General features: G+C 42.5%; 8 protein-coding genes across 8 annotated transcripts; 3 read left to right on the top strand and 5 right to left on the bottom strand.

Moving 5' to 3' along the window:
- Nucleotides 1–761: 761 nt before the first annotated feature.
- On the top strand, nucleotides 762–1028 carry EAF01_011644 (uncharacterized protein; the record flags this gene model as incomplete). The annotated part of the gene is made up of 1 exon (XM_038919902.1): nucleotides 762–1028. The coding sequence occupies one exon, from the start codon at nucleotides 762–764 to the stop codon at nucleotides 1026–1028; it is 267 nt and encodes an 88-aa protein (XP_038764606.1).
- Nucleotides 1029–1353: 325 nt separating this feature from the next.
- EAF01_011643 (uncharacterized protein) lies at nucleotides 1354–2663 on the bottom strand (the record flags this gene model as incomplete). The annotated part of the gene is made up of 3 exons (XM_038919901.1): nucleotides 1354–1776; nucleotides 1824–2077; nucleotides 2276–2663. The coding sequence occupies 3 exons, from the start codon at nucleotides 2661–2663 to the stop codon at nucleotides 1354–1356; spliced, it is 1065 nt and encodes a 354-aa protein (XP_038764605.1).
- A 1785-nt stretch (nucleotides 2664–4448) lies between these two features.
- EAF01_011642 (uncharacterized protein) lies at nucleotides 4449–5489 on the bottom strand (the record flags this gene model as incomplete). The annotated part of the gene is made up of 1 exon (XM_038919900.1): nucleotides 4449–5489. The coding sequence occupies one exon, from the start codon at nucleotides 5487–5489 to the stop codon at nucleotides 4449–4451; it is 1041 nt and encodes a 346-aa protein (XP_038764604.1).
- Nucleotides 5490–5962: 473 nt separating this feature from the next.
- On the top strand, nucleotides 5963–6962 carry EAF01_011641 (uncharacterized protein; the record flags this gene model as incomplete). The annotated part of the gene is made up of 3 exons (XM_038919899.1): nucleotides 5963–6013; nucleotides 6084–6813; nucleotides 6868–6962. 3 exons carry the CDS (start codon nucleotides 5963–5965, stop codon nucleotides 6960–6962), a joined length of 876 nt encoding a protein of 291 aa, XP_038764603.1.
- Nucleotides 6963–7419: 457 nt separating this feature from the next.
- On the bottom strand, nucleotides 7420–8512 carry EAF01_011640 (uncharacterized protein; the record flags this gene model as incomplete). Its single annotated transcript, XM_038919898.1, has 5 exons — nucleotides 7420–7769; nucleotides 7815–8039; nucleotides 8095–8214; nucleotides 8267–8396; nucleotides 8459–8512. 5 exons carry the CDS (start codon nucleotides 8510–8512, stop codon nucleotides 7420–7422), a joined length of 879 nt encoding a protein of 292 aa, XP_038764602.1.
- A 178-nt stretch (nucleotides 8513–8690) lies between these two features.
- Nucleotides 8691–10577, top strand: EAF01_011639 (uncharacterized protein; the record flags this gene model as incomplete). Its single annotated transcript, XM_038919897.1, has 3 exons — nucleotides 8691–8751; nucleotides 8817–8919; nucleotides 8975–10577. 3 exons carry the CDS (start codon nucleotides 8691–8693, stop codon nucleotides 10575–10577), a joined length of 1767 nt encoding a protein of 588 aa, XP_038764601.1.
- A 1347-nt stretch (nucleotides 10578–11924) lies between these two features.
- Nucleotides 11925–13784, bottom strand: EAF01_011638 (uncharacterized protein; the record flags this gene model as incomplete). Its single annotated transcript, XM_038919896.1, has 1 exon — nucleotides 11925–13784. One exon carries the CDS (start codon nucleotides 13782–13784, stop codon nucleotides 11925–11927), a length of 1860 nt encoding a protein of 619 aa, XP_038764600.1.
- A 764-nt stretch (nucleotides 13785–14548) lies between these two features.
- On the bottom strand, nucleotides 14549–17194 carry EAF01_011637 (uncharacterized protein; the record flags this gene model as incomplete). Its single annotated transcript, XM_038919895.1, has 6 exons — nucleotides 14549–14825; nucleotides 14876–15393; nucleotides 15444–15998; nucleotides 16445–16645; nucleotides 16702–16799; nucleotides 17008–17194. The coding sequence occupies 6 exons, from the start codon at nucleotides 17192–17194 to the stop codon at nucleotides 14549–14551; spliced, it is 1836 nt and encodes a 611-aa protein (XP_038764599.1).
- Between the last annotated feature and the right edge of the window lie 7234 nt (nucleotides 17195–24428).

Raw genomic sequence — 24428 nt, 5'->3', positions numbered from 1 at the left:
TAGATGGCAGACTACATTTTTCAGATCCAACAGCCAAGCCTATGGAACTTCTCGATATTCTCCAAACATTTCGCAAATTCGAATGCAGCGATCCGCGAGATCAAGTCTATGGATTGGCCGGACTTTCCAATCCATATCACCAGAAACTGGCAATTGATTATTCCAAGAGCGTGTCTGAAATATACAAAGATGTCGCTCGCCTATTTGTTGAAACAACAGATCGACTAGAGATGATATGCCCAGATGAAAAAACAAAATGTAATTGTCCTTCCAGCTCACATCAAGATTTATCTTCACTACCAACATAGGTACCGAATTGGTCTTGTATTCGAGAAGGTACCGGTCTTCGTCCTAGACTCCTAAGAGGTTGAACTGCGGATCATTTATTTCATTGGAACGCCTCGGGGAATATGCTCACTGATGCACATATTTCCGAGGACGGCAATGTGCTGGATTGTAGAGGGATATGTCTTGCTACTATTACTCATATCGTGCATCCAGTGGATGATCATGGACCTCTTGATTTTCACAATATACTTGAATTGTTCTATAAGACATATGATATTAATAGCTCTAACCAAGTGGCGCTATTTACTGCGCTGAGAAAAACCCTCTTGAAGACGGGGTAAATAGGCGAGCTTGTATCGCAGCACCTTCCAGTCCCCACCTTTATCAAGATATGTATAATATGTCTCGCTCAAACTTCACCACTGCGAGGAAGCAATGCAGAGCTAGTGAGCAAACTGTTTTACTATCTCAAAATGGCAATAGAGGATCGATGTTTCTACACAGGCAAGACGAGCGAGGACGAACGAGGGAAAAGCGTGATGGGTGTTACGTTTCCATTTTCAAGAGAGGGATATGTGATTGCTGTGTTGTATGGATGTAGATGGCCTGTTTTGTTGAGAAAGAGAGGACTTGAGGAGCGGGATGGGTTTACGGTTTTGGGAGAAGTGTATGTAAATGGGTTTATCAATGGAGAAGGGCTGAGATTGGGAATTCGCGAGAAAATGTTTGAGATATATTGAGGTGGATAGTATATCAGGATTGGTCGTAGACTTTCAATCAAAGGGGAAGGCGTTCGTCGATTAAGCGAACGATCAGTCATCGAGGTAAACTCCAACATTATGAACGCACAATGACTTCTGCCTCTTTGAACTTTATTAAAGTCAATTAACTTTTGAAATCCCGCTAATCTTAAAGGCTGTCTACATCCGGTAGATTGAGCAACAGTCTATATGAGGCAATGCGGTTACTTTGATGATTATGCTTTTTACCATAACATAATATTTAATAGTCTCACAACTCAATCACAATTCGACAATTCGTACGCTACATCACACCATCACACCATCAAGCCTTCTCCTCATCATTTCCCTTTTCTTCCTCATCGCTCAAAGGACTCAAAATTTCATCCAAAATCGCACCCGCATCACCCAAAAACAACCAATCATCCTTGCCCAATCCACCCGCACTACCCAAGCCCTCCGCATCCATATTGATCACTGCGACTCTTGCGCCTGCATCTCTCGCAACATCTACATATCCTGCTGCCGGATATACTTGTGCCGTTGTTCCAACGACTAAGATAAGATCAACGGGCGCCTTGTCAATCCATTGATCTACTTCATCAAGAGTATCTTCTGGAAGAGCTTCTCCAAACCATACAATATCCGGACGCAAGAGAGCAGTGGGGCATCGGGGACAATGAGGAAGTTCTTCTTTCTTGATTGTGGTTGTTTGTTTGTTTGGATCAAGGTGTGTGATCATTGCTTGCTAAATGTATATTAGCCATAAGTGACTTTGAGGAAGTTGCATCGTACTTGGACTTCCGGGCCAACTCGGGATAACATTGCAGGACTGAGGGTTAGGGGGATATGAGGTCTTACTGTTTCCGTAGCTGCGGGGAGAATCTTGATATCATCTTCGCTGGTGATTGTGATAGATGGATGGAAAGGATCGTTGAAGTTGTTGCGTTCACGGTAAGAACAGACTGGGTCGGCGCATTTAATATCACAGAGACATCCGTGAAGAAGCTTGAGGGAGCCTTCTGGGTGGCCCGCACGTTGAGCCAGACCTGATTGGATCAGTCAAGACTTAGGTCTAGTTCCCCCGACAGTGAAAGAAATTGTTCAGAACACTGAAATTGAATTAAGAATCTACGTCGGTTGAGAGATTGCTACTTAACAACTCTCCATCACTCCAGGACGGGTACTTTCGGCCTCAGAATATGATAATGAACAGACAACATGAGACACATCTCTTCCAAACTCACCATCAACATTCTGCGTCAAACACACAAATCCCTCTTCTCCGTCCTTCTTCATTCTCTTCGCCAACTCCGCCAGCGCAAAATGCCCCTTATTCGGCTCCGCAGCAAAAGCCTTATGACGTCTATATGAATAAAACAACCAAACCAAGCCCGGATCTCTAGTGAAAGCATCCATGGTAGCAAGATTTTGCGAGCGATAGTTTCTCCACATGCCACCTGGACCTCTGAAAGTATCAAGACCAGATGAAGCGCCAAGACCCGCACCGCAAAGAGCGAGAACTCGAGTGGAGGAGGCGAGTACTTTTTTGAACGAGGCGACATCGTTACTAGGTCCGTGATCGGGGTTGGAGCTGGGAGCGCGTTGCAAAGGCATTGGATTTGAGGACGCCATTTTGAATTTACGATGGGGGTTGATGAATTTTTTGATTACAGAAAGTTGATGTGATATGGGAATAGTTGTTGGTAGGATATTTTGGGTATGCAGGTGCATTATATGTAGAGTTTTGTGTGTAAGGTTGATTGGCGCAGTTTATATAACCCCGCGCCATGGTTGCCTAGGGAGGTAGATACCAGTTTTTGTGTATTGGCAGACTCACTGGTAAAAATTTAATAGAAGGCAGTGTAACATTGTGGATGAATTGTGAGATAGCAATTATTGATTTATGGGGTAGGAGATATGCAGGTGCCACGGAGGTTCTTATCGACGATCACGTGGCAGAACAGTGTCTGACAAATTCTGACAATCAAGCAAAAACCGATGTATGAAGCGTCGTTAGATCTACAAATACTATGCAATAGCCACATATTCTATGCGGCTCTGAGTTGAGCGTTACTCAGGGGAAAGGCACAACCCTATGTGTTGCGTGATACCCGGAGAGTATGGATAAGTAGATGAATAATGTTGAAGCAAGCCATTCCTCACCTGCAACAAGTCGGATATTACGATCAGCAGTCTAAACAAATCACAGCGAAGCACAGGATAAGGATATGAGGTTGCTGGACCTTCATAATCAGAATACACAAGCTGGAAGGGTCCTAAGGTTGAGTGCTGGCTTTCATTTAGCTACATGACGAAAAATGACGTTCGAACGTCCAATTACCCCTATTCCCAAACGAATTCCCATTGATATTGTCTCAAGAGTTTTGCGCCTAGACCCAAAGCGAAGAGAAAAATCGACTATGATGTTATGCCGTTTCATGAAACCTGAAAATACCACTCATGCACTTTATGTCGGAGGTCGGAGACTTGAGAGTGCTGAAGATTCGGCCTCGCGATTAGATTATAAAATTGACATCCTGTTGATCTGTAGAAATCGAATAGGCAGAACGAAAGTCTTTCTGGAGCATTGTTTTTTAGAGGGATGACAATGTGAAAAGAAATTACATTCACTCTTGGTGTCATTCCTATTGCAAAAACAGTTGTTTCTTCGCTAACAATGATGGATTTGTAAAGATGAGGCTTTTGCACAACGAATCCGCCTCGTCTGATAAGCTTACTCACTGCCACCGATAAGACTTGGTAAAAAAACACATCGTCATTCAGACATGCAACAAAACTTTTGTCAAAACGGTAATCTCCGTCTTGATTAATGTACGACAAGGCGGAAAGAACAATAGGGTGATTGGGTGGGCTATAAGAAAAGGACTTCATAACTCTCGACAATCCCTTCTTCCCAGTTGTTGAGTCCGGTAACAAAGTTCTGTCTCCAAATTATAGTAACTATTGCATTTGGTGAAAAGATGTTGACAGTGTTCAGATCTCAGTAACAAGAAAAGACCTATCACTTGATGACTTTTGAAGTGTTCTGTTCTCAGTGAAGGACCGGCATTGGCTCGTGCGTCAAGCGGTTCCGCTCCGACAGAATTGAGAAAAAGGCTGTGCTAAGGCATCTTGCAGGTCTAGACGAGACCAACTTACTGTTGATGTATAAGCTTCATGCAGGACTCCACCATATGCTGAGGACATAACTGGCTAGGCTGACAGACAAATGTTTGGTAGCCTCATAAAAAATGAAAACGTGGTGCCTGTCAAGCATTTCAGCCTACTAGGAATATTCTCTTCATTCTCCGTACTTTCCTTTGTCCATAGACATTGCATAATGAAATAGCAAAAGGGTATCGAAGAGAATCCCGTGACCATAACGACAGAACTCCACCTAGATGCCTTCTGTATTAATCATTCGTCGGAATCATAATCGACCAAACCAGCTACCTTTGGTATAGACGGAGCGTGTTCAAGAACAGGTGTGGATCTCTTCCTCTTAACACCAGCTAGCAAGGTTTTGGCTATGCTCTTGGTGCCGTTTGATTGCTTGTTGACAAGGAACGGATCCATCGCAGCTCTTGTATTACCTCTGATCTCAGCTACGGCATCGTTACGTTGTTTTGCAGCTAATGCCTCAGCTTGCTTTCTTCGCGAGAGATTTGAGACCTTCTTGTCTGATGTAGACGGTTGGCTGTCGATTTCAAAGAGAGGCTTCGAAATTGTCTTATTGATATTGATTTGAGAATCTTTACCTTCAAATTCAATAAAAGCCGCCCTCCTTACATCTTCCTCGTGCTCTGGCAACAAGTCAAGGCCTAAACTCATTTTATCTTGTAGTGCAGATGCTACGCCAGCTTCTTTTTCTCGCGCCTTTCTCCCCTCTCGAAAAGCTCTTCTTAATTTTCTATTCGCTTCATGTGGATCTTCCCATTGTTCAGAAAGATCTTGCAACTCTTCCAGTCGTTTCTTACTGCCTACTAGCCTTTCTTTCTCCTCGACCTTTCCCTCTAAAGATGCAAATGCATTGTTTCTTAGATTCTCCCTCTCCTCTTCGGACAATATTTTGGTATCCCCGTCCAGAACTTTATCTTCGCCTGTATCTCGTTTCCTCGCGCCATCAGTGATCACATAGGCTGTATTCTTTGGATCCGTACGTATCTCAATCCAACCGCCACAAGTAATATGTTTCATGCGAAAACTATAGATTGGCGTTGAGAAATAGCTGCCTACTCTCTTTTTCTCCGCATTGAATCGTACCCCTTGTCCTATTATGGTGGGCTTCGGGCAATGCGTGCACCAGATAGGATATGGCATCTCGAATCGTACCGTCAGAATACCCTGAGAAATTTTATTCGCTCGAGCTCCTAAAGCGTGCTTTCCATGTAACTGGTTTCCACTCATCAATCCCTCCTGATCAGGAGGGACATAACGTCCCATATTGAAGCCTTGCATTTTTTTGTTTGGTCGGAAGTGAACTTCGTGATGATCGAGTCTGTATGAGTAACGCAAAGATAGAATCGCCTGTCGGTTGGCATATACTTTCGTTGACGCGAGAACAATTCCTGTTGGTCCTTTATTAAACTTGGGTGTTTAACGTACGGTGATTTTCTGTGACGTAGATTGGCAAACTTGAGATGTGGTTGTGGTAAGATCGAGACGAGAAATCCCCAAGTTAGTAATTAGCATCGGCTCTTAGTAATACCGTATCACGTGCAGATGTAAGATTAAGGTTATCGCCTCTCGAGATTTGAGTATTACTGTTTCCCGTCGCCAACACACGTTCTTGTTATCATATTGCGACATCTTTGTTTGACATTGATTTCAGAAAAGCGCTGCTTAATACCTCTACTATTTTATTCACGTATCAAAGAAAGGATTCATCAAACTTTTTGTCTTATATACACAAGCAAAGACTCAGGTCTACCATGTCGGACGTTGCAGGATTAGAGAATGATATCAAGGAGTATAAGCTGCAGGTAGGTTCGCGAGTTACTGTTCTATCATTATTATCATTATTGTACATTTGCAATGCTGACATTCTTCTAGCTAGAGACTGTCCAGTTGGGGCTACAAGCAGATCCTGATAATGTAGAGCTTCAGACGCTACAGGCTGAACTCGAAGAAGTCATTTCCCTCACCGAATCCACGATCGCAGAACTAAAGCCAGCTCCAGCACCTGTAGCCCAACCAAAGAAATCCTCAGAGCCGCCAATAAAAGAAAAATGGTCACGAGAAAACCACCCTGCTTTCAAGAAAGCAGTACCTCCTCCACCCGAAGAGCCCGAAGTTGTAACGTCTTTCTCGGTCAACGATATGGTATTGGCGAAATGGCATTCCGGCGATAAAGGATTTTATCCGGCTCGAATCACCTCTATAACCGGCTCTTCGACATCTCCTGTTTACATTGTCAAGTTCAAGAATTATGACACCACAGAGACTCTGCGAGCCAAGGATATTAAACCCATAGTCAATCCAAATAAGCGTAAAGCTGATGGTACACCAGTCGTAGCTTCGGTCCCCACTCCTCCATCGACATCAAATGTTATTTCGGCAGCTGCCGATATTGATCCAGAACTCGCGCAGCAATCTAAGCGCGAACCAAGCAAAGTCAGTGATGGACCCACGAGACCGGCCAAAGTCCCAAAGAAGATCAAGGCAAAGAAAGAATTAGATGACGGTAAGAAGAAATGGCAGGACTTTGCTGCGAAAGGAAAGTTCGGAAAGGCGGGAAAGAAGGACAGTATGTTCCGTACCCCTGACGGGGTAAATGGTAGAGGTAAGAATAGTCCTTGATTCCTTTTATTCTCCTGATATCTAACACATTATGCAGTCGGATTTACCGGATCGGGACAAAGTATGCGAAAGGATCCAACGAGAAGTCGTCATATATATCAAACCAATGGTGACGAGGAGGGTTTCGCGTAAGAGGAAGTAGGGATGAGGAGAGGGGTCACTCTCTGCAAGTATAGGTGTTCAGGCTGGAGTTTCCCTTTCTATTTTTCATTTTCCTTATTTCAAGCATCATCATAGGCAATTTGATGTAGGCTGACATAGGCTTTGCGTATGAGGGCCAGAATTTTGGATGCTTGTTCTTCGAATGAGCATAATTTTCTACCAGTATTGTTACCGAACGACAATGAAACATGCTAAAGATCGCTTTTGAATAGGAAACCTGAGAATCACGAGCCTTTGGGGGCTTTCTACTTTCACCTGACCTTGAATCAACAGTCCAGGTACGAAAACTTCTGCAACGCGCTTGATACCATGATTTCTATGGCTCTCCTTTGCTTTCGTTGCCCCTACAAGTTCCTTAGCTTTACAATGCCTATACTGTTTGTTGCTGGCCACTTGACTGTTATTATTCTGGTCTCAATAAATACTATTAGAACAAGCCAATCTTCTTTCCTACAGCTTCTGTGATTGACATGAATGCTTTTGCTCTTTCGCTTTCGGGCTCCGCAACAACGGTTGGTTTTCCCCTATCCGCGTCATCGCAAATACTCGCATGTAATGGTATATCTCCCAGAAAATGAATTCCGTACTTCTCACAAGCATTAGTAACCCCCGAATGCGACCCAAAAATATGTGTGCTATTCTGGCAATGTGGACATGTGAATAACGACATATTCTGTACCATTCCCAGAATTGGAATATCGACCTTCTTGAACATGTTGATACCTTTCACTGCATCTTTAAGAGCTATGTCTTGAGGTGTCGACACAATCACCGCCCCTGAAAACGGTTAGCACCTTCAACCAACAACAAGAATGCCCATACCATCAAGTACGATTTGCTGTGTTATAGTCAATTGAGTATCTCCGGTTCCTGGTGGCAAATCGAGAACCAAAACATCCAATCCTCCCCAGTCTACCTCGTGTAGAAGTTGCTGTAGTGCTTTCATGACCATCAATCCACGCCACACAACTGGTGCCGCATCACCCACTAGGTAACCCATTGACATGGATTTGACGCCATAATTCGAGAGTGGTATAAGTTGATTGTCTGTCGCCCAAATATCAGACGTGTCCCATAGATCGCATTCAGACCAAAGACGCACTTGAAGATAATCTAGGCTCCCCCGATAGATTCAATAGTGTCGGTATGGAGGGACCGAAAATGTCTGTATCTAGAATACCACTTCTTAGACCACGGCGAGCAAAGGCGAGTGCAAGATTGACTATCTCTCAATCAGTAGTTGTTTTCATGTAGTTATCACACTGAATTCGCACCAGAAAGCGTCGACTTTCCAACTCCTCCTTTCGCAGATGAAACTGCAATCACTTTCTTTACATCTTTTATCTTTCTTCGTTCGGGCAGCCCACGCTGCATACGCGGAATACTACCCGTTCGTGGTAATCCCTGATATGCGTCAATGAACAATCTCTCATCTAACCTCCGTTGACTAATTTTCTTGTACATACCAATGGATTCTCATGCTGTAAGCTCCGTAGAGTAGAAAATAGTCGTTGTTTCATTTTATTCCGATGTTTAATTGAAGCTTCAATGACAATGCGACGAGAGCTTAACTTTTGAGCGGATACGTACCCGCTAGCGCGCCAAGATTTCGTGGGGCGGAAGCTCCAAAATAATTTTTTGGATTGAAGTTCTGCGGAAAAACAAAACTTCGCAAAGTTTGAGGTAAAAACAAACAATATGGCAAAATCAAAGAATTTGGCAAAACAAATCAAGGAATTGGAAGATCCTGTTCCCAAGGGTAAGTTTGTATTCTTGGTCAATTACCACAGGGACAATCTTATTGACTTGGGCTTCTTTTCGCAGATTTCGATCCAGAAGATGATAAGCCGGCGCAAGAGAGCGATTCGGAAAGTGGTGATGAGAGCGATGACGGATTGGCGGGGACAGAACATTATGTTCAAGTTGGGTAATGAGTCTCTGTTTTATCCTTACAATGAAGCTTTACTAATCAAATATTACAGAAAGAGCAAGCTTCGAAAACCAGAAGAAGTCGCACTTGGTCCTCAGTATGCCGGATCTCGAGTCACTCGCGAACAATTGATGAATGGCGATGACGAAGATGAATCCAACTCTGTATATGAAAGCGCTGATGAGGAAGCAAAATTCGAGGGAATGGAATTTGACGGAGAATTTGACGATATGGAGGTCGATAGTGATGAGGCTTTGGCAGAGAGCGATGAGGAAAAGTTCAAGGATTTCGTCTTCCGAGGAAGTGCAAAGCCGAAGAAGCCTGTTGATGCGAAGAAACCATCGGATGTTAATGGCGTGAAGAAAAGACCTACTGCTGCCGATTTCATGTCGGACAGTGGTGAGGAGGAGGGCGTGGGATTATCTGAAGAGGATGATGACGAGGATGATCTAGGGGATGAAGATGAAGATGAGACTGATGAAGATATCTTGGATGTTGATGCTCAACATGCCGAAGTCATGGAAGAAGAATCTGTCGAAGAAGAAAATGATTCGGAAAATCCTGACCAGAGTGGTGAGGAGGAAGTTGGTAGTGATGAAGATAGTGATGAAGAAGCATCCGGTGACAACGAAAATGATGAAGACGAGCAAGCAAGACGTGCTGAGCTGCGAAAGATTATGGGAGAAGAACAGAAAACAGTCGTTGCAACGATTTCTCAGGCTGCAAAAGCAGATGCAGAAAAGGGTAACGCTGTGAAGCAACAACGCAAAGCCTTCGATTCCCTTCTCAATGTTCGTATTCGCCTTCAAAAGGCTTTAGTAGCTACCAACTCGCTATCTGCTGCCGACGATAAAAATCAGGAGGATAGCGATGAGAATCCTTTCCAAGCCGCAGAAGAAGCTGCTATTAAGTTATGGAACACAATTGATGGGCTTCGACACGATCTCTCAAAGGCCGCCAGTACATCCAAAACAGGACAGAAACGGAAGCGCGGCATTGATTCCGCCACCTCCTCTTCTGCTATTTGGGAGCGAATGCAGGCTTCTGAGATTGCAAATATCGACAATCGACAGACTGTCCTTGAAAAGTGGTCTAGCAAAGTCCGCGCTACAACAGCCATCCCTATCTCCCGCAAGCTCAACCCCAATGCGCCCCAGCAATCCATCACTTCTCTTCTGCAAGATACACTCTCTAGTTCTGAACATCTCATTTCCCGCACCAAGGTCCCTCGCTCTTGCGCTCCTGTTCAGAAACAAATGAAGCTTACCACCGATCCAAACATTTACGACGATGCCGATTTCTACCAGCTACTTCTCAAAGAATTGCTCGATCAACGAATGGTCGACTCCTCTTCTGCAGCTACTGGTGAAGCTGGTAAACCAATGCAATGGACTGCAGTGAAAGAAGCAAAGACCAGAAAGAACGTTGATACCAAGGCTAGCAAGGGTAGAAAAATGAAATTCACAGTTCACGAAAAGTTGCAAAATTTCATGGCGCCGGAGGATAGAAATACGTGGGAAGAGAGTGCGAGGGATAGATTTTTCGCAACTTTGTTGGGTAGAAAATTGGATTTGGGTGAGGGTGGTGATGAGGATGATGTTAGCGATGATGAAGTGAACAATGAAGAGGCGGGTTTGATGTTGTTTAGATCTTGAGGATGAGTTTGTTAGGCAAGAATGGTGTAAACATACAGGTATAATAGAAGTTTGGTGATAGATGTATGGACATTTAGCATAGCAGTGCATAGCAGAGGAACTTACTTGGAAATTTTATAATACCAAAAAGAATGAGCATTTTGCATAGATATTTTTCTACTTTCATAGCTTCACTGTTGCAAACCATGAGGATGAAGAGAAGTATTCATTATTGATCACTCAACTCAAAGCATCCCTTCAAATACCAAAAATCTAGTGTCATCCCACATTATCCCAACTCCACATGTCGAGAGATACTGAATAAATCAATGACTCTATCCGTCCAAACTCACTCGATAACCCAGATCCCATTCCATGGATCCCAAATCTCTCTCCTTAGTACTTACCTCCACGCGACCAGATGTGAACGCCATCCCCTCTATTTCCCTCTTTTATTGCAGAATTCAAAGTCAATTATGATACAGCACCTATTAATATCGAGTACTGAATCTCTGCTGTTCTCTCTCCTCTCCTCTCCTCTTCTCAACTCAACCCCCCTCCCCCCCCCTCCCCGGTTCGTCCCTCTTCCGGTGAGTCCTCCTTCACATTTTTATGCTATCAAAATCACATCATATCCTATCATATCGCAGCATACCATACCATACCATACCATACTATAATATAACATACTCAGTACTCCCGCATCTCTACATATAACCACACTCTCAATCAATATGATCTTTCCCATTCTTTCAAACTAGAGAATCATTCTATAGATACCTATTCAGTGACATTTCCCTCTTCACCAAGTAGTACTCCCCTCTTCAAAGTTCCCATATGTGATTATCTTATCCATATTCAGATATTACCAGAGTATATATTTGAGACTTCACGATATCGTAGTCAGTATTGATCTTATTAGAGAGTTAGGATTCCACCTTGAGAATTCTTCTAGACGACCTACCTACCTGGATAAAGACTCATCACCATTATTTTCCAAGATATCTTCTAGCTACCTACCAACCTAGGAACGAGCCATCATTATCTACCCCCAAACCACTCATTCAGATATCACGCAGAGACTTTAGCATTTATATGTATACATCCTCGCAAGTAAATCCATTATGTGAATCAAACACTCCATCTAAATATCCACCAGCCCAAGTCAGCCAGTGAGCAATTTCAAAATATCAAGAAACTATATTCGAGGGATTTCCTAGCCTAACCCATGCACGCCTTGCAAATTTCAAAACTCCATTCCTTTATCTATATCAAGAACTTATTCCATCCTGCCCATTACTTACTACCCCCCAGTCCACAAATACAAAGCTCAGAAGCCAAATCAATGGAGTTTCCAAGACTCTCGCGCTAATCCGCACTTCCACTCCCCTCGAAACTCTTCTCCCATAAACTTCTCAAGAGCGCCGCCACGTTTTCCTCGTCCAATCCACTACCACCATCCCGATCCGTATCACTACCCCTCTCCTCTCCATCATAAGTTTGTCTTACTCCCTTCCTCAAATTCCCATTCCTTTCCCTCAAACTACCCGCTCGACTCACACTCGCACTCTTACTATGTCCATGACCATTTCCAGATCCTAGGATATTTTTACCCCCATGCCCAAGTTCCCCCATTTTCTCTAACCTCTTAATACCTCGTCCAACAGGATCTTGATGACGTCTTACAACCAAATATTCTAGACCCGTTCTCTCAAGCTGTACTTTAATCCTCGGATCTCCCTTTCCATCTCCGCCCATTAAGTATCCTCCATTACCCATTCCCATTCCCATACCTATACCCATTCCCGGTCCGAATCCCATACTGCTCGCGCCACCATGATTACCCATTCCCATCCCGCCATTCAACAATGACAATGCACCCAGACCCTCTCTATGGGGTTCAATATTTGACGATGCTCGCTGAAGCCAGAGTTTCTGTTGCGTGCGCGAATTATACGCATTCGGCGGTCCCGAAACACCACTTGTAGAACTCTTTCGACTGCGAGGCAAGAGAGCCGATTCCTCTTCCTCATCAACATTATGTTTGGTCAAATTTCCCATCGATTTCGCTCTTGCCATTTCCCCAATTCCGCCATGCGTTTTTTCCAATGCACTACCATTTATAGCGCCCGTCCTAGATTCCCCCCCATGATCCGGCGGAGGAAACTTCGGACTATTTTCCCCCGGTGTTCCAGCATCTCCAACGAATCTCGATATCAATTCCTGATTTCCACTCGCGGTACTAGCACCCATACTCTTCACCATCCCCGTCGATCGATCCATGCTACCAGAATGTGCATGCGCCATTTTCGGCGTTGGTTTCGCAGTCGCCATGCTCATTTTTGTCTCCGAAGCTAAGTGAGATGGTGTTCTCTGAAGTAATTTCTCTGTGATCAATTTTGCGTCTGCGGTTGAATAACTATTCCTTTTCGCTTTCGTGTTTGCATCTGTCTTCACACTACCATTCCCATCAAAGTGATCAGTTGAGCCCTTCGCAAAATCTCTCACCGAATCCGGACCGTTAGTCCTTTTAGCTTTTGGCGATGAAAGAGGAGATTGATGTCGAGAATTAGCTGCGGAATTGGCGGCAGATGGTTTGGCAGATGTATTTGCACTGCGACTCAAAGCCGGACTTGCGGTCGAACTAGTTTCTTCCCAACCTTCTTCGGTGTCGTCTTCGACTTCCGTTTTCCCCGGTGTATCTATACCCAATTCAAAATGTACACTGTTCGGTCTCTTTTTACCGTGCTGCTCATCCGAGTTTTTAGATTTTCTCGATTGTCCCGTAGTACTTTGTACATCTGCCGAGCTACGATTCCGTTTCAGGGCCGTCTGCGAAATATTTTTCTGCCGATTGAGATTCGTGCTCGAATTATGTGGTTTATCCCACGGCGCTTGAAATTCCTTCAGATTATCGTTGCTCGTAGTATGGCTGTGATGATGATTGTGGTTATTCGTGCTCGATGTACGTGATAATTTATGCAACGCCTTATTACTGCTCACACGTCCGTATTTGCCGTGACCAACTACGTGTTTGCGCTCGCCTTTGGCTTTGGGTTCTTTATGCTGTGTAGCAGTTGTACCTGAAGCTGGAGGTGTACCCGCCGGACTATCGCTTTGGTGGCTGGTGACCGAGGACGTGGATCGGTGATGGGCCGCCAGATTGGGCCGTAATTGCGATTGGGATTGTGATGGGGGGGCGTCTTCTGAAGGAGCATGAGGGGGCATTTTAATTGTCGTTTGCTTTAGTGTAGATGTAATGTATGTGATTGATGCAGGGCTGAAAATCGGAAGAGGTGATTGTGTACTTTTTTATGGATTGTGATGCAAGACGTCTGGAGGTTGATGTGTTGGTGCGAGCCGATTGCTAGATTGGCGGACTACTCCATAGAAAGCCAAACCTACATAGTTCTAGATCATGTTCTGTGGGGTGCGTTTCTTTATTCACTTCTACTTGAGAATATATGTGTAGGTACATTTTTGTAATTTGGTGATTGTGGTATTAAGTGATTAAAATACGAAGTAAAGTCGTTTCTAGATATTCATGAAGAGATTAATCTGACATTGATATGTAGCCTTGTTCAAGAGGCTGAATGAGGGAAGGAAGGTAAAAAGGGGTAAATGATACCCCATTGCTGCTCTATATCTTACATCTTTCATTATCATTGCATTTGGCCAAATTCCAAATACTACGCAAAACGTTTGATCTTACCCATATATACATCACTATCATCATGTTCCAATGAGGATTTGGACATTAAAAATCATGACAATTGGAAACTCTCAGATAGGTTCAACTTAAATGGACCTGAAACGTTCCAACAACCACTCACATATATTTTATTGCTCATCAAATATAAAAGTAATTTTTGTTCATTCAGTTACTTATTAATCTTGATGCTTGATGATACATCCGATACATCCTACCATTTAAAAACGCCAGCATATGTTTGCTTAAATCAAAAATCAAACCCCGTTATTATATACAGTCCTCAGACTTTAACAGCTGGTCCTGCTGCAATGACATCCTCAGTAGCCTCCGACTGGTATTTCTTAAAGTTCTCAACGAAGAGACCACCAAGTTTGGTGACCTCGGCTTTGAAACTATCATCCCCTTGACTCCATGCATTTCTTGGGTTCAACAATTCCGATGGAACGTTGGTGCAAGTCTTTGGTACTTGGAGGTTGAAGGTATCGTAATTTTCATACTCAACCTTTGCAAGCTCTCCAGAGTGGATTGCGTCAAGAATAGCGCGAGTGTATTTCAATCTAGTTCATATTTAGCATATATTATTCCGGAAGATTTCAATTGTACTTACGGGCAACGCTTGCCACCAGTGGTAGCACCAGCTCCAACCCACCCAGTGTTCAACAACCAAGCATTAGCCTGGTGGTGCTCAATCTTCTCAGCCAACATCTTAGCATAACGCATTGGGTGTAGAGCCAAGAAAGGTTGAGCGAAGCAAGATGAGAAGGTAGCCTGTGGCTCTGTGACACCATCTTCGGTACCGGCCATCTTTGAGGTGTAACCGGAGATGAAGTGGAACATGGTTTGGGCGGAGTTAAGCTTGGAAATGGGTGGAAGGACACCACGAGCATCACATGTAAGAAGAATGATGTTACTTGGGTGGTTTGTCGATAGACAAGGAATCTTGGCGTTGGAAATGTACTCAATTGGGTATGCGCAACGGGTGTTCTCAGTCAAGGTTGAATCGTCATAATCAACAAGACGAGTATCTGGGTCAAAGACAACGTTCTCAAGAACAGAGCCAAATTGGATGGCACCGAAGATATCAGGTTCCTTCTCCGCTGAAAGACCGATGCACTTGGCGTAGCACTGCAGATTGTTAGCTTGGTCCAACGTGATACAGAGGCTGAAACACTCACACCACCCTCAATGTTGAAAACACCGCGGTCACTCCAGCAGTGCTCATCGTCACCAATCAAGGCACGGTTGGGGTCTGCTGAAAGTGTTGTTTTACCGGTACCCGAAAGACCAAAGAAGACAGTGACGTCTCCGTCTTTACCTTCGTTGGCTGACGAGTGAAGAGTGAGAACGTTGTGCTTTACAGGCATTTCATAGAAGAGAACTGTGAAAACACCCTTCTTCATCTCTCCGGCATATTCGGTACCCAAGATAACCATCTCCTTCGCTGCAAAGTTGATAGCAACTGAAGTACCTGAAGTCATACCCTCGGTATATCTGTTGGCAGGGAAAGATCCTGCGTTGTAGATAGTATAATCTGGGTGGAAATGTTCGAGATCTTTGCGATCAGGTCTAATGAGCATATTACGCATGAACAGAGCGTGGTAGGCACGAGCGCATACGACTCGAACCTTGATTCTATATTTCTCATCCCATCCTGCGAAACCATCGACGACATAAATACGATTTCTCGTATTCAAATAATCAATTGCACGTTCACGGTTGATTCTCCATACCTATTATTAACATTAGTATATTATATTTTGAATATTCGAATATCTAAAGATCAAGCTCGCATGCGACATGAAAAGGGGGAACGTGATAGCTGATCACTAATAGCAGCAAGATCGGGATATTATCGGTTTGTATGCACCCCGCATTTTCGCTTGGGGACGGAGGGAAAAAGATAAAGCCGAGGATACCCAAAAGCTTATGACGTAGAAATGTGCGGGGAAATCTCTTTAGAAAGATTGTTTGTGCAGATTGTTTGTGTTTGATATGAAGGAAAGAAGAATTGATAAGTTGTAGATATAAAGATGTGCGCGAAATGGTTCATGAATTTTGTAGTGTTGTAGAGCCAATGTAGATTTCCTCGACTGAAAACGTATTGGATGAATTTCCAAGAGAAAATGAAAAATGTAAAGACACAAGAAACGAATGTAAAGGAGGAGGGTTTTCTTACATCGGGTGTCATTGGCTTGTTGACTGGTCCCCACCAAATCTCATTTTCAGATGATGGTTCTTTGACAATTCTCTTGTCTAAAGGTGAGCGACCTGTCTTAGCTCCAGAATATGCAGTAAGGGCACCGGTAGATGTGATGGCAGAACCAGTTTCGTACACAAGGGCATCTTCGTAAAGGGCCGCGACACTTGGGTTAGGAACCTAGAAAAGAATAGGAATTAGCAAGGTGTTGATTCAAAGAGGGGTAAAATACATACAATAGCTACACGATCATAATCGATATGTGCGTTCTCGTGAAGTTCCTCCTCCAGCTCGGTGTGCTCAACTTGTGGCTGTACACCGCTTGGGTGAAGTGCTACAAAGAACGACGTTAGCAAAATGATTTGTAGCAAAGCTATAGCGGAGCGTAATCATAGAGTTGAAAGTTGAAAGACTGTGGATGGAATTGCTAAAGTCGAAGGCATGTCGACATCCACTTTGACCTGGACGTCAGATGCCAGGTCGAATGCGGCAGGTCTGAAGCAGCTATGAGGTAGTGGGAGTACGAAGAAGAGTATACTGACATGTGCGATTAACACTTGGATTTGTAGAAACCATTTTGAGAGTGGAGAGTGATGAAGAATGATAGTTGTTTGTAGGTTGGTGTTGTGCAAGAAGATGAGAAGGGCCAACACTGTGTTTGTCAGGATATGGAGATGCAGTTCTTTGAATGGGATCGAAAGCCTTCTTATTCCAATTTGAGGTCGACATCGTTCGGGTAGTGTATGTTTGATTATGCCGAGTTTGGATGAAGCTGTCGTAGTAGTGGAGTAGTGAAGACGGCGTATAACGAATTACGCTAATGTTATTGGCCGGAATGGGTGATGCCGGAAAGGAATAATTGTTATTTCGGGCGCACCGGAAAACTACGGAATGTAAGGGTTTCAGTGTTGAACACGATAAAGTACGATGCGTAGAACTAGTTGGGACAATAAAAAAGTGAGGATTGACCCGCATGTCCGAGGCAGAATGATATCAGATCCAAGCGGTGGTTATCAAAGTAACGATAATCTGCAGTCGCTAGATACAACAACAAGACAGGATAAGGCAGGACATGACAGGACCAGCGGATGAAGCAAACAAAACAGAAATATCATTAGAAATCGCTGAATATCGTGGTTTCCATCGCAAAAGGAGATCTACACCTGCAGTTTCCATATCATCATAGCATTCATCACAGCATTCATCACAGCATTCATCACAGCATTCATCTGAAAGGGGGTAACATTGTAAGACAACAAACCGATTTTATGCTCGACTCGAATTCAGCCGCCGTCGTTCTTGAAACTTGATCGACTATTAGATAAAACTACAGTTGCATTGCATTTATCAAATTAAATAAGCTTTCTGGGGAGAGGCAATGCGAGTAAGCCACCTTCTGTTGTAATCAAGCCTTCCCCATTGAGTACCGGTAGATGATTAGATACTTGGGACTTCTGAAGTAGTTATCTGCTCACACGACCCATCAATAAGACTTGTTACGATACAACAATTGAAATGCATCTATTCATAATAAACGCCAGTAGAAACAGACAGTGCATCCTCATAAATTGTCGCGTGAATCAAGTAGTATGTCTTCCTCAATGGATAGCTCACCAACCACAAACAAGATGATTGTTATTTCTCATCGGTTACCCCAGTGCCCCCTTCCCCCCTCCTTGGGCCTCGTGGTGAAGAGATAGAGATACAACACCACGGTACCGTACTGGTGGCTAATCTCCCGTCGTGTGGGAAAGCGTGGGGTATCGATAACGTACTCCCTGTCATCAAATTTTCCCATTCATAGGGGTAATCCCCACAACTTGGCATTCATTCACATGCTCCGAAGTTCCCCGCAAACTGATTCGGGTAGTCTAACTTTCACGTCTTCTCAGTCCTCTAAGCCTTCACAGCCTTCAAAGCCCCCCTTAGAACTCGGATCAACCCTTACACGTGCCTTGGTCGAGGACCAATCCTTAGCTTCGGGTAGCAAATCGGTACCTAATCGTATCTATTTTGAGGGTCCCATTGGCCCGTGGACTAATTTGAGACTTATTATTAGTCTACTCGTATGCGTCCAAAAGATTCATGATATTTAGCGGGGCATTGAAGTCATCAATAGACGCTTAATTACTTAATTTGGGTCAAACGAAAACAGAAATCTGGAGAAAGGACAGGACGAGGACGAGCACGAAAACAGTTGCTGTTCTAAGACAATCATTTCTATGGGTCTTGTCTTACCGTGTTGGATGGAAAAATTCTTACCCGAGGCAATTCACGTGGCTTTTCCGGTAGCGTCTACGTGTTTTTCTTCCAAAAAGTAAACCCTTGCCCTTCTCTAACAACAGAGACAACAATGCCATGTCATTGATACGAAAAAGCAGCGGAGCAAATCGCCTTATCATCATCACAAGGCCCCAAATCTTTTCCATCACGAAACCTCTAAAATACCTATCTTTTGCAACAACTGTTACAATATCTAAAATCACTCAAGCAAGTAGCCGTTTGTAAAAAGAAATGGCTCATATTGCAATACCGTTATTATCTGGTATCTAGATCGGACTTTGCAGTATGAGGGAATTAGATAGATTTCTATGCTTCAAGCGATAAAATCCCTATAAGGATTATCGCGGAATCTAGAAGCGAGTGCTTCATAGTCTCGATATGCCGTACAAGTGCGGTTCGGACCTTGGCAGGATTACAACGTATGTTTCTGGTGTTCAGTCTCTTATTAACGACTGATTTAATAGTTGGAGCTGAGAACAAATTCGTTGATCAATTGTTTTCTGCCTTCTCTATATTGATATCTTCTTTCAAAAATGGGATAAACCGGCGTCACATGCTGAAGATCAAGCCATTGTGCTATCGCCTTCTCATGCTGGCTGCTTCATAGATTGAAGCTTGAGGCTATGGAGAAATTCTACATCATATTCTCCGGTGCCAAGATCCACCTTGATGATTAATTACCAATAAGCAATGTCGACATAGAGAAAAGTCAAATGGATGTCTCGCAACCTCGAAAGATACCCATTCCCCGAAGAATTTTTGAATTTGACCCGACGTACATTGACAAGCTGGGCGATTTGCATAATTTTACGAAAATAAGTCGGAAGCATCACCAATTTATTATCCTTTTCGAGCATGTCGGTTTACTCGACATCTGGGGCAAAAAGAGCGATCTAGAAGAACCTAAAGAATGGTAACGACTGCTGGGGAATGCTTCTATATCTTAGCAGGACTGACACCTTGGCGGTCCCAGCGAAAGACGTGTGATCAAAGATTGTGGGTCTACCCCTTGACGAAGAAGCCCAGACAAATTCGCGGGGTGGCTAGTCTCGCTAATCCACTATCCTCAGACCTCAGACTTAGAGATTAGTCAAGCCATCGTTCTCGATTGTCTTATATGCCATCTTGAGTTGCTGTTTCAGCTCGAGGCAATTTCTTTCCTTGACTTCATCTCTTATGACTCGATTCGAAAAGGTCTAAAAGAAATTCAAGCGACAACGTCGACACGAGACTGAAATACGGTTCTCAACTTGCAACTGAAACTTGAGTCACCGGACCTCAGATTTCCAGTGCCCAGATTGAAGGAATCATCGTCAGCTTACGAACTGTCATTTGACTTTCATGGTTCCAGATGCAATGGATATGAAATTCTCTATATCGGTGACGAGGCAGTTGCCTCTTGGCATTACTAAGATCAAGCATTACGTTCAGTATTCACCTTGTCTGAGTACAAGGTTCATTTTCATACCCTCATCAACAAGATTAGCTTCCATCTTCGCTTTGCTTTTACAAGCCATCAATCATCGCCCTACCGTCAATCTTCTGATCAATGTACCGATTTCGACATGATGGTATGTGGCCAACCTTTTTGGAGTATCAAATCTTCGGCGGCATACCCACGCTTTACGCGACAGCGAGTGGCAGTTTGTAGATGATGCCACTACTATCTCACCGCCCCGCCGCCTTAGACACATAATGTCAAAACAACGCGACAACTTTAAATCCTGACATGTTGCTGCATCCAGTTGCCACAACGGTAAAGCGTTGCGCTGCGGCATAAGACCTTCATGTTGGAAGAAAGGCCTCGACCCTTTTAAGTTCTCTAATGTTAAAGCTTTCACCTTGCGATTGAATTTTTGGAGTTTTTAATCTTCGTCTATTGATGAATATAGAGTCTTTTTTTTTGGACGTCGTTGGCGGCTCTGGAGGGTCTCGGCTAGGTCCGGGAGAGAGTGGATGGGTAGTGAATTGTTTGTGGAATAGGTGTAGGTAATTGGTAGATGATTTGCGGCCCCGAATTTTTCTTGTAAGTGAGTTTACGTCCTCGTTATTATAGGAGATGGCGGAAGGGTCAACGGAAGGGTCAACGCGATGAGAATATGGAATTGTTGATGAATAGGTACGCACCCATTTCAAAGAAAATTTGTCTTTGATGAACACAGCAATCGATGGCAAATTATTCCTCGGCATCAATCTAGGAACTTTCCAGATGAGAGAACCAAAAAAAAATGGCACATCAAAAGGACGGCAATGATCGATAGGTAAGCTATATGACACGTGCTTGAAGCTCAAAAGGGGAATTTTCGCCCCCAGAGGAAGGGAACCCATTGATGTTCATAAAGGTCGAAAAAGGAATAGGTATTAAGATGAGTGTCGACATAAATTCAACTACCAACCTATCAATTTTTCCTTCATTCTTTCTCTACATTTCATGCGCACATTTAACAGATACTTATGACTCTATATTATGCTTATAGTCTCAAATATACATATCCATCACCATGTCATATGTAAGAATACCTTTGAATTAGAAAATTGATGAATTACAGATACTGATTTCACATACCAACAACCACTCTCGTGATTCGTCTATATTCTGCTGCATTCCTATGCTAACTATCAGTCTCTATCTCCTCCCATTGATTCATTGATCCATTCATCCATTCATCCATGTACACACAAAATCGACATACACATACACATACACATACCCATCGAAGAACCTCAACATGGAAAATCTCAAAGCCTCGACTACCAAGTATTATCGAGAGTTCGCATTGCGCAAATCCATTTAGAATCCTTGCGCCTGAGAGTAAGAACCAGAGTGTCAGAGTGTAGACATAAAGGGAGATTCCTCACAACCTCTCCCTTCCTCCTTTAAAATCCTATAGTTAGGTATCTCAATTTATATCATTATACCTATTCATATAATTATGAAACTTTTTATGAACCTCCTCTTTCTTCTTTCTTCTTTCTTCTCTTCTCGTTTTTCTTTTTTTAAGGCCTATGAGTATACAGAAAATACTTCCCTCATATCATATTCAAACTTTTCTATCAATATTTTGGTAATGTGAGTTTATCGCAGGCTATGAAATATATCGAATATTCTTTTCGCTCCTAGTCGAGCTCTCCTCTCTCATCATGTATTCGGAAACTTGTAAGTTGTCGGTTTTATTTCGATATTTGTAGATTGATCGTCGTCCTGCTCGTAGAAGATGATATAGCGATATGATGAGATGAGATGCAATACGATGAGATGAGATGTATAGATAAATAGATATATATATAAGTCACGTGGTAAACGGTAACTGATAATGATAATATATAGATTGTTTATAATAGAGCAGTGGACTTGCAATTTGAAAAGTCTATTGCTTTACTCACCCCCTCAGGTGCGGATTCGCTTACTTACATACTCCCCTACTTTCCTTTACTCATTTCCTTTCATCCCCCCTCTCCCCTCTCCTCTACTTTTATTCTTTTCAAAACATTACTTTACGATTTTTCTTTTTCCTCTACTATAATACCATTCAATATTTATTTATTCATCCATAACTCATTCTTTCTTATATATATATTTCTATATCCTTACTATATACATTCAATATTTAGAATTTACTATACTCATCAATCTTAATATCTTTAATAAAATTTCTATCTATTCTACTTATACTCATATTTTTTTCTAGTTACTGTTATTATTAATTTCATTATTTTTATTTATATCTTCCTCTACATCTATTTCTCAAGATATTATATATAACTCGTTTCTACATTATTTCTATTTTTATATATATCTACCTCCCTCCCTTTTATATCATTACCTCACTCATCTTTGTCTTTTCTTTTTTTCCCACCACTCACGTTCTCTTTCCCCTCCTTTCTCTCCTCCTCTTTCTTCTCTCTTAACCACCCCCTATTATATATCACATATCATCACCCACCAATCACCCACCAATCACCTCTCCCCACACCTCCCTCTCCCTTCCAAGTCCCCTCCCTCTCCTCAGCCCACCCATTACCCCCTTCTTGTACTTTCAATTCACCCCTTAAAAAGTACAAAGCATCGCGACAAACAGATCTCATTTCCCTTACCAAGCATTCCATATTCTCCCCGGAAAGTAAATACATACACCCTACATCCAACATCTGCTTTTCCAATTTCCAATTCACAACTCACAATTCCCAAGTCCCTAAAACACCCAAAACTCGAAGCGAAAAAATTTACTCCTTGTACTCTTTAAAAGAGACCTATCTTGTGTGTGTGAATGGTTTGGATATTATTCTTTTCTCTCTCTCTCTCTCTCTCTCTCTCTCTCTCTCTCTCTCTCTCTCTTCCACCCCCCTCCCCCTTCTCTCTCTCCATACTATAGCACCCAATCCCTCATCCTTAATCCCTAATCCCTCATCCCAGTAATCCAATCCAATCCAATCCAAACAACCATCCACAGCAATTCCAGAACCTTTCACACCACCTTACGACCGATGAAATATCCCACAAGCTATAAGTATTACAAGAAAAATACAATTCCCCCTAGGCCTAGAGATAAAAGTACAAAGTGTTACAGGAGCTGCCTTTAGGGTCACATAAAAATGTTTAAAGATCTCTCGAAGTAGTTTAGATTAGACTTTAAATAGGAATTCAATAAGGTTATAACTAATTGCAATTCTTGTAACTATAATAATGAAACTAATGATTATTCTCTTGAGCATGAAGCTCTATATTATAATGAAATCCCATTCCTTATATAGATCTTCATTCTCTAATGTTAATTTGGAGTTTCTTGGAGTCCTGGTTCCCAAGGACCTTCTTGGAGCCCTGGCTCCTGAGAACTCCACCACGTGACACTGGTCACATGGCATTCTGTTACCCATCGTAACACAAAGCTACCTAGATGAATGTCAACGTTAATATCAACGTTAATATTGAAGGGATAAAATATAATATCTGGGATTGCGGGGAACTATAGAATTGCGGGACGCTCAGCTACTGGCGAAGCTGCAGGTGGAGTTGGTGCTGCTGAGGGAGTTGATGAAGCTGCTGATATTGCTAATAGACTTGATACTGCTGCTAGAATTCCTACGACTCACAGAATTAATACTGCTAACTAAATCTATACTACTTACAGAAGATACAACAGAACATGAAAAAAGCTAAAGAGAATTTTTCGAAATAACTCTCTAATTCACATTACATTCAAATCAAAAAACCGTTTATATTCCCTTTCGTAATTACTAAATTATTACCTATTTAAATTAAATAGTTATTATTATTAACATAAAAAAGGAAATATGTTTGTTATATCTATTTAAAACATTAAAAATAATTAACACTATTACTGTCACGAGGTGACACTAGCCCTTCCTGTCCTCTCCTGCTATATATGTGAGAGTAAGACAGAACTTTTAGTTCTATCTCCTAAGTCGAGTACCCTACTTTCGGGCCATCTCCCTTTTGGACTACTTTTTACACCAAAAATGGAATTTTTAACTTTCTTATTTATGAATAGAATTTATTGAAAATTTATATATATATAATTTAGATAATTTTTAGTTTACTCTGAAAATTTCAGGTTTTTAGGAATTTTTTGTATTGAGATCTAGAGCTTTAAAATATCGATTTTTAAATTTATATAGGAATTATATACAAATTTAAAACTTTTATAAAAACTTTAATAAT

The sequence above is a fragment of the Botrytis porri genome (genome assembly GCF_014898465.1).
Source record: "Botrytis porri strain MUCL 3234 chromosome Unknown BPOR_023, whole genome shotgun sequence".
Classification (NCBI taxonomy): Eukaryota; Fungi; Ascomycota; class Leotiomycetes; order Helotiales; family Sclerotiniaceae; genus Botrytis; species Botrytis porri.
Note: the sequence above shows the minus strand (reverse complement) of the source record. Positions and strands in the feature narration are given on the sequence as shown.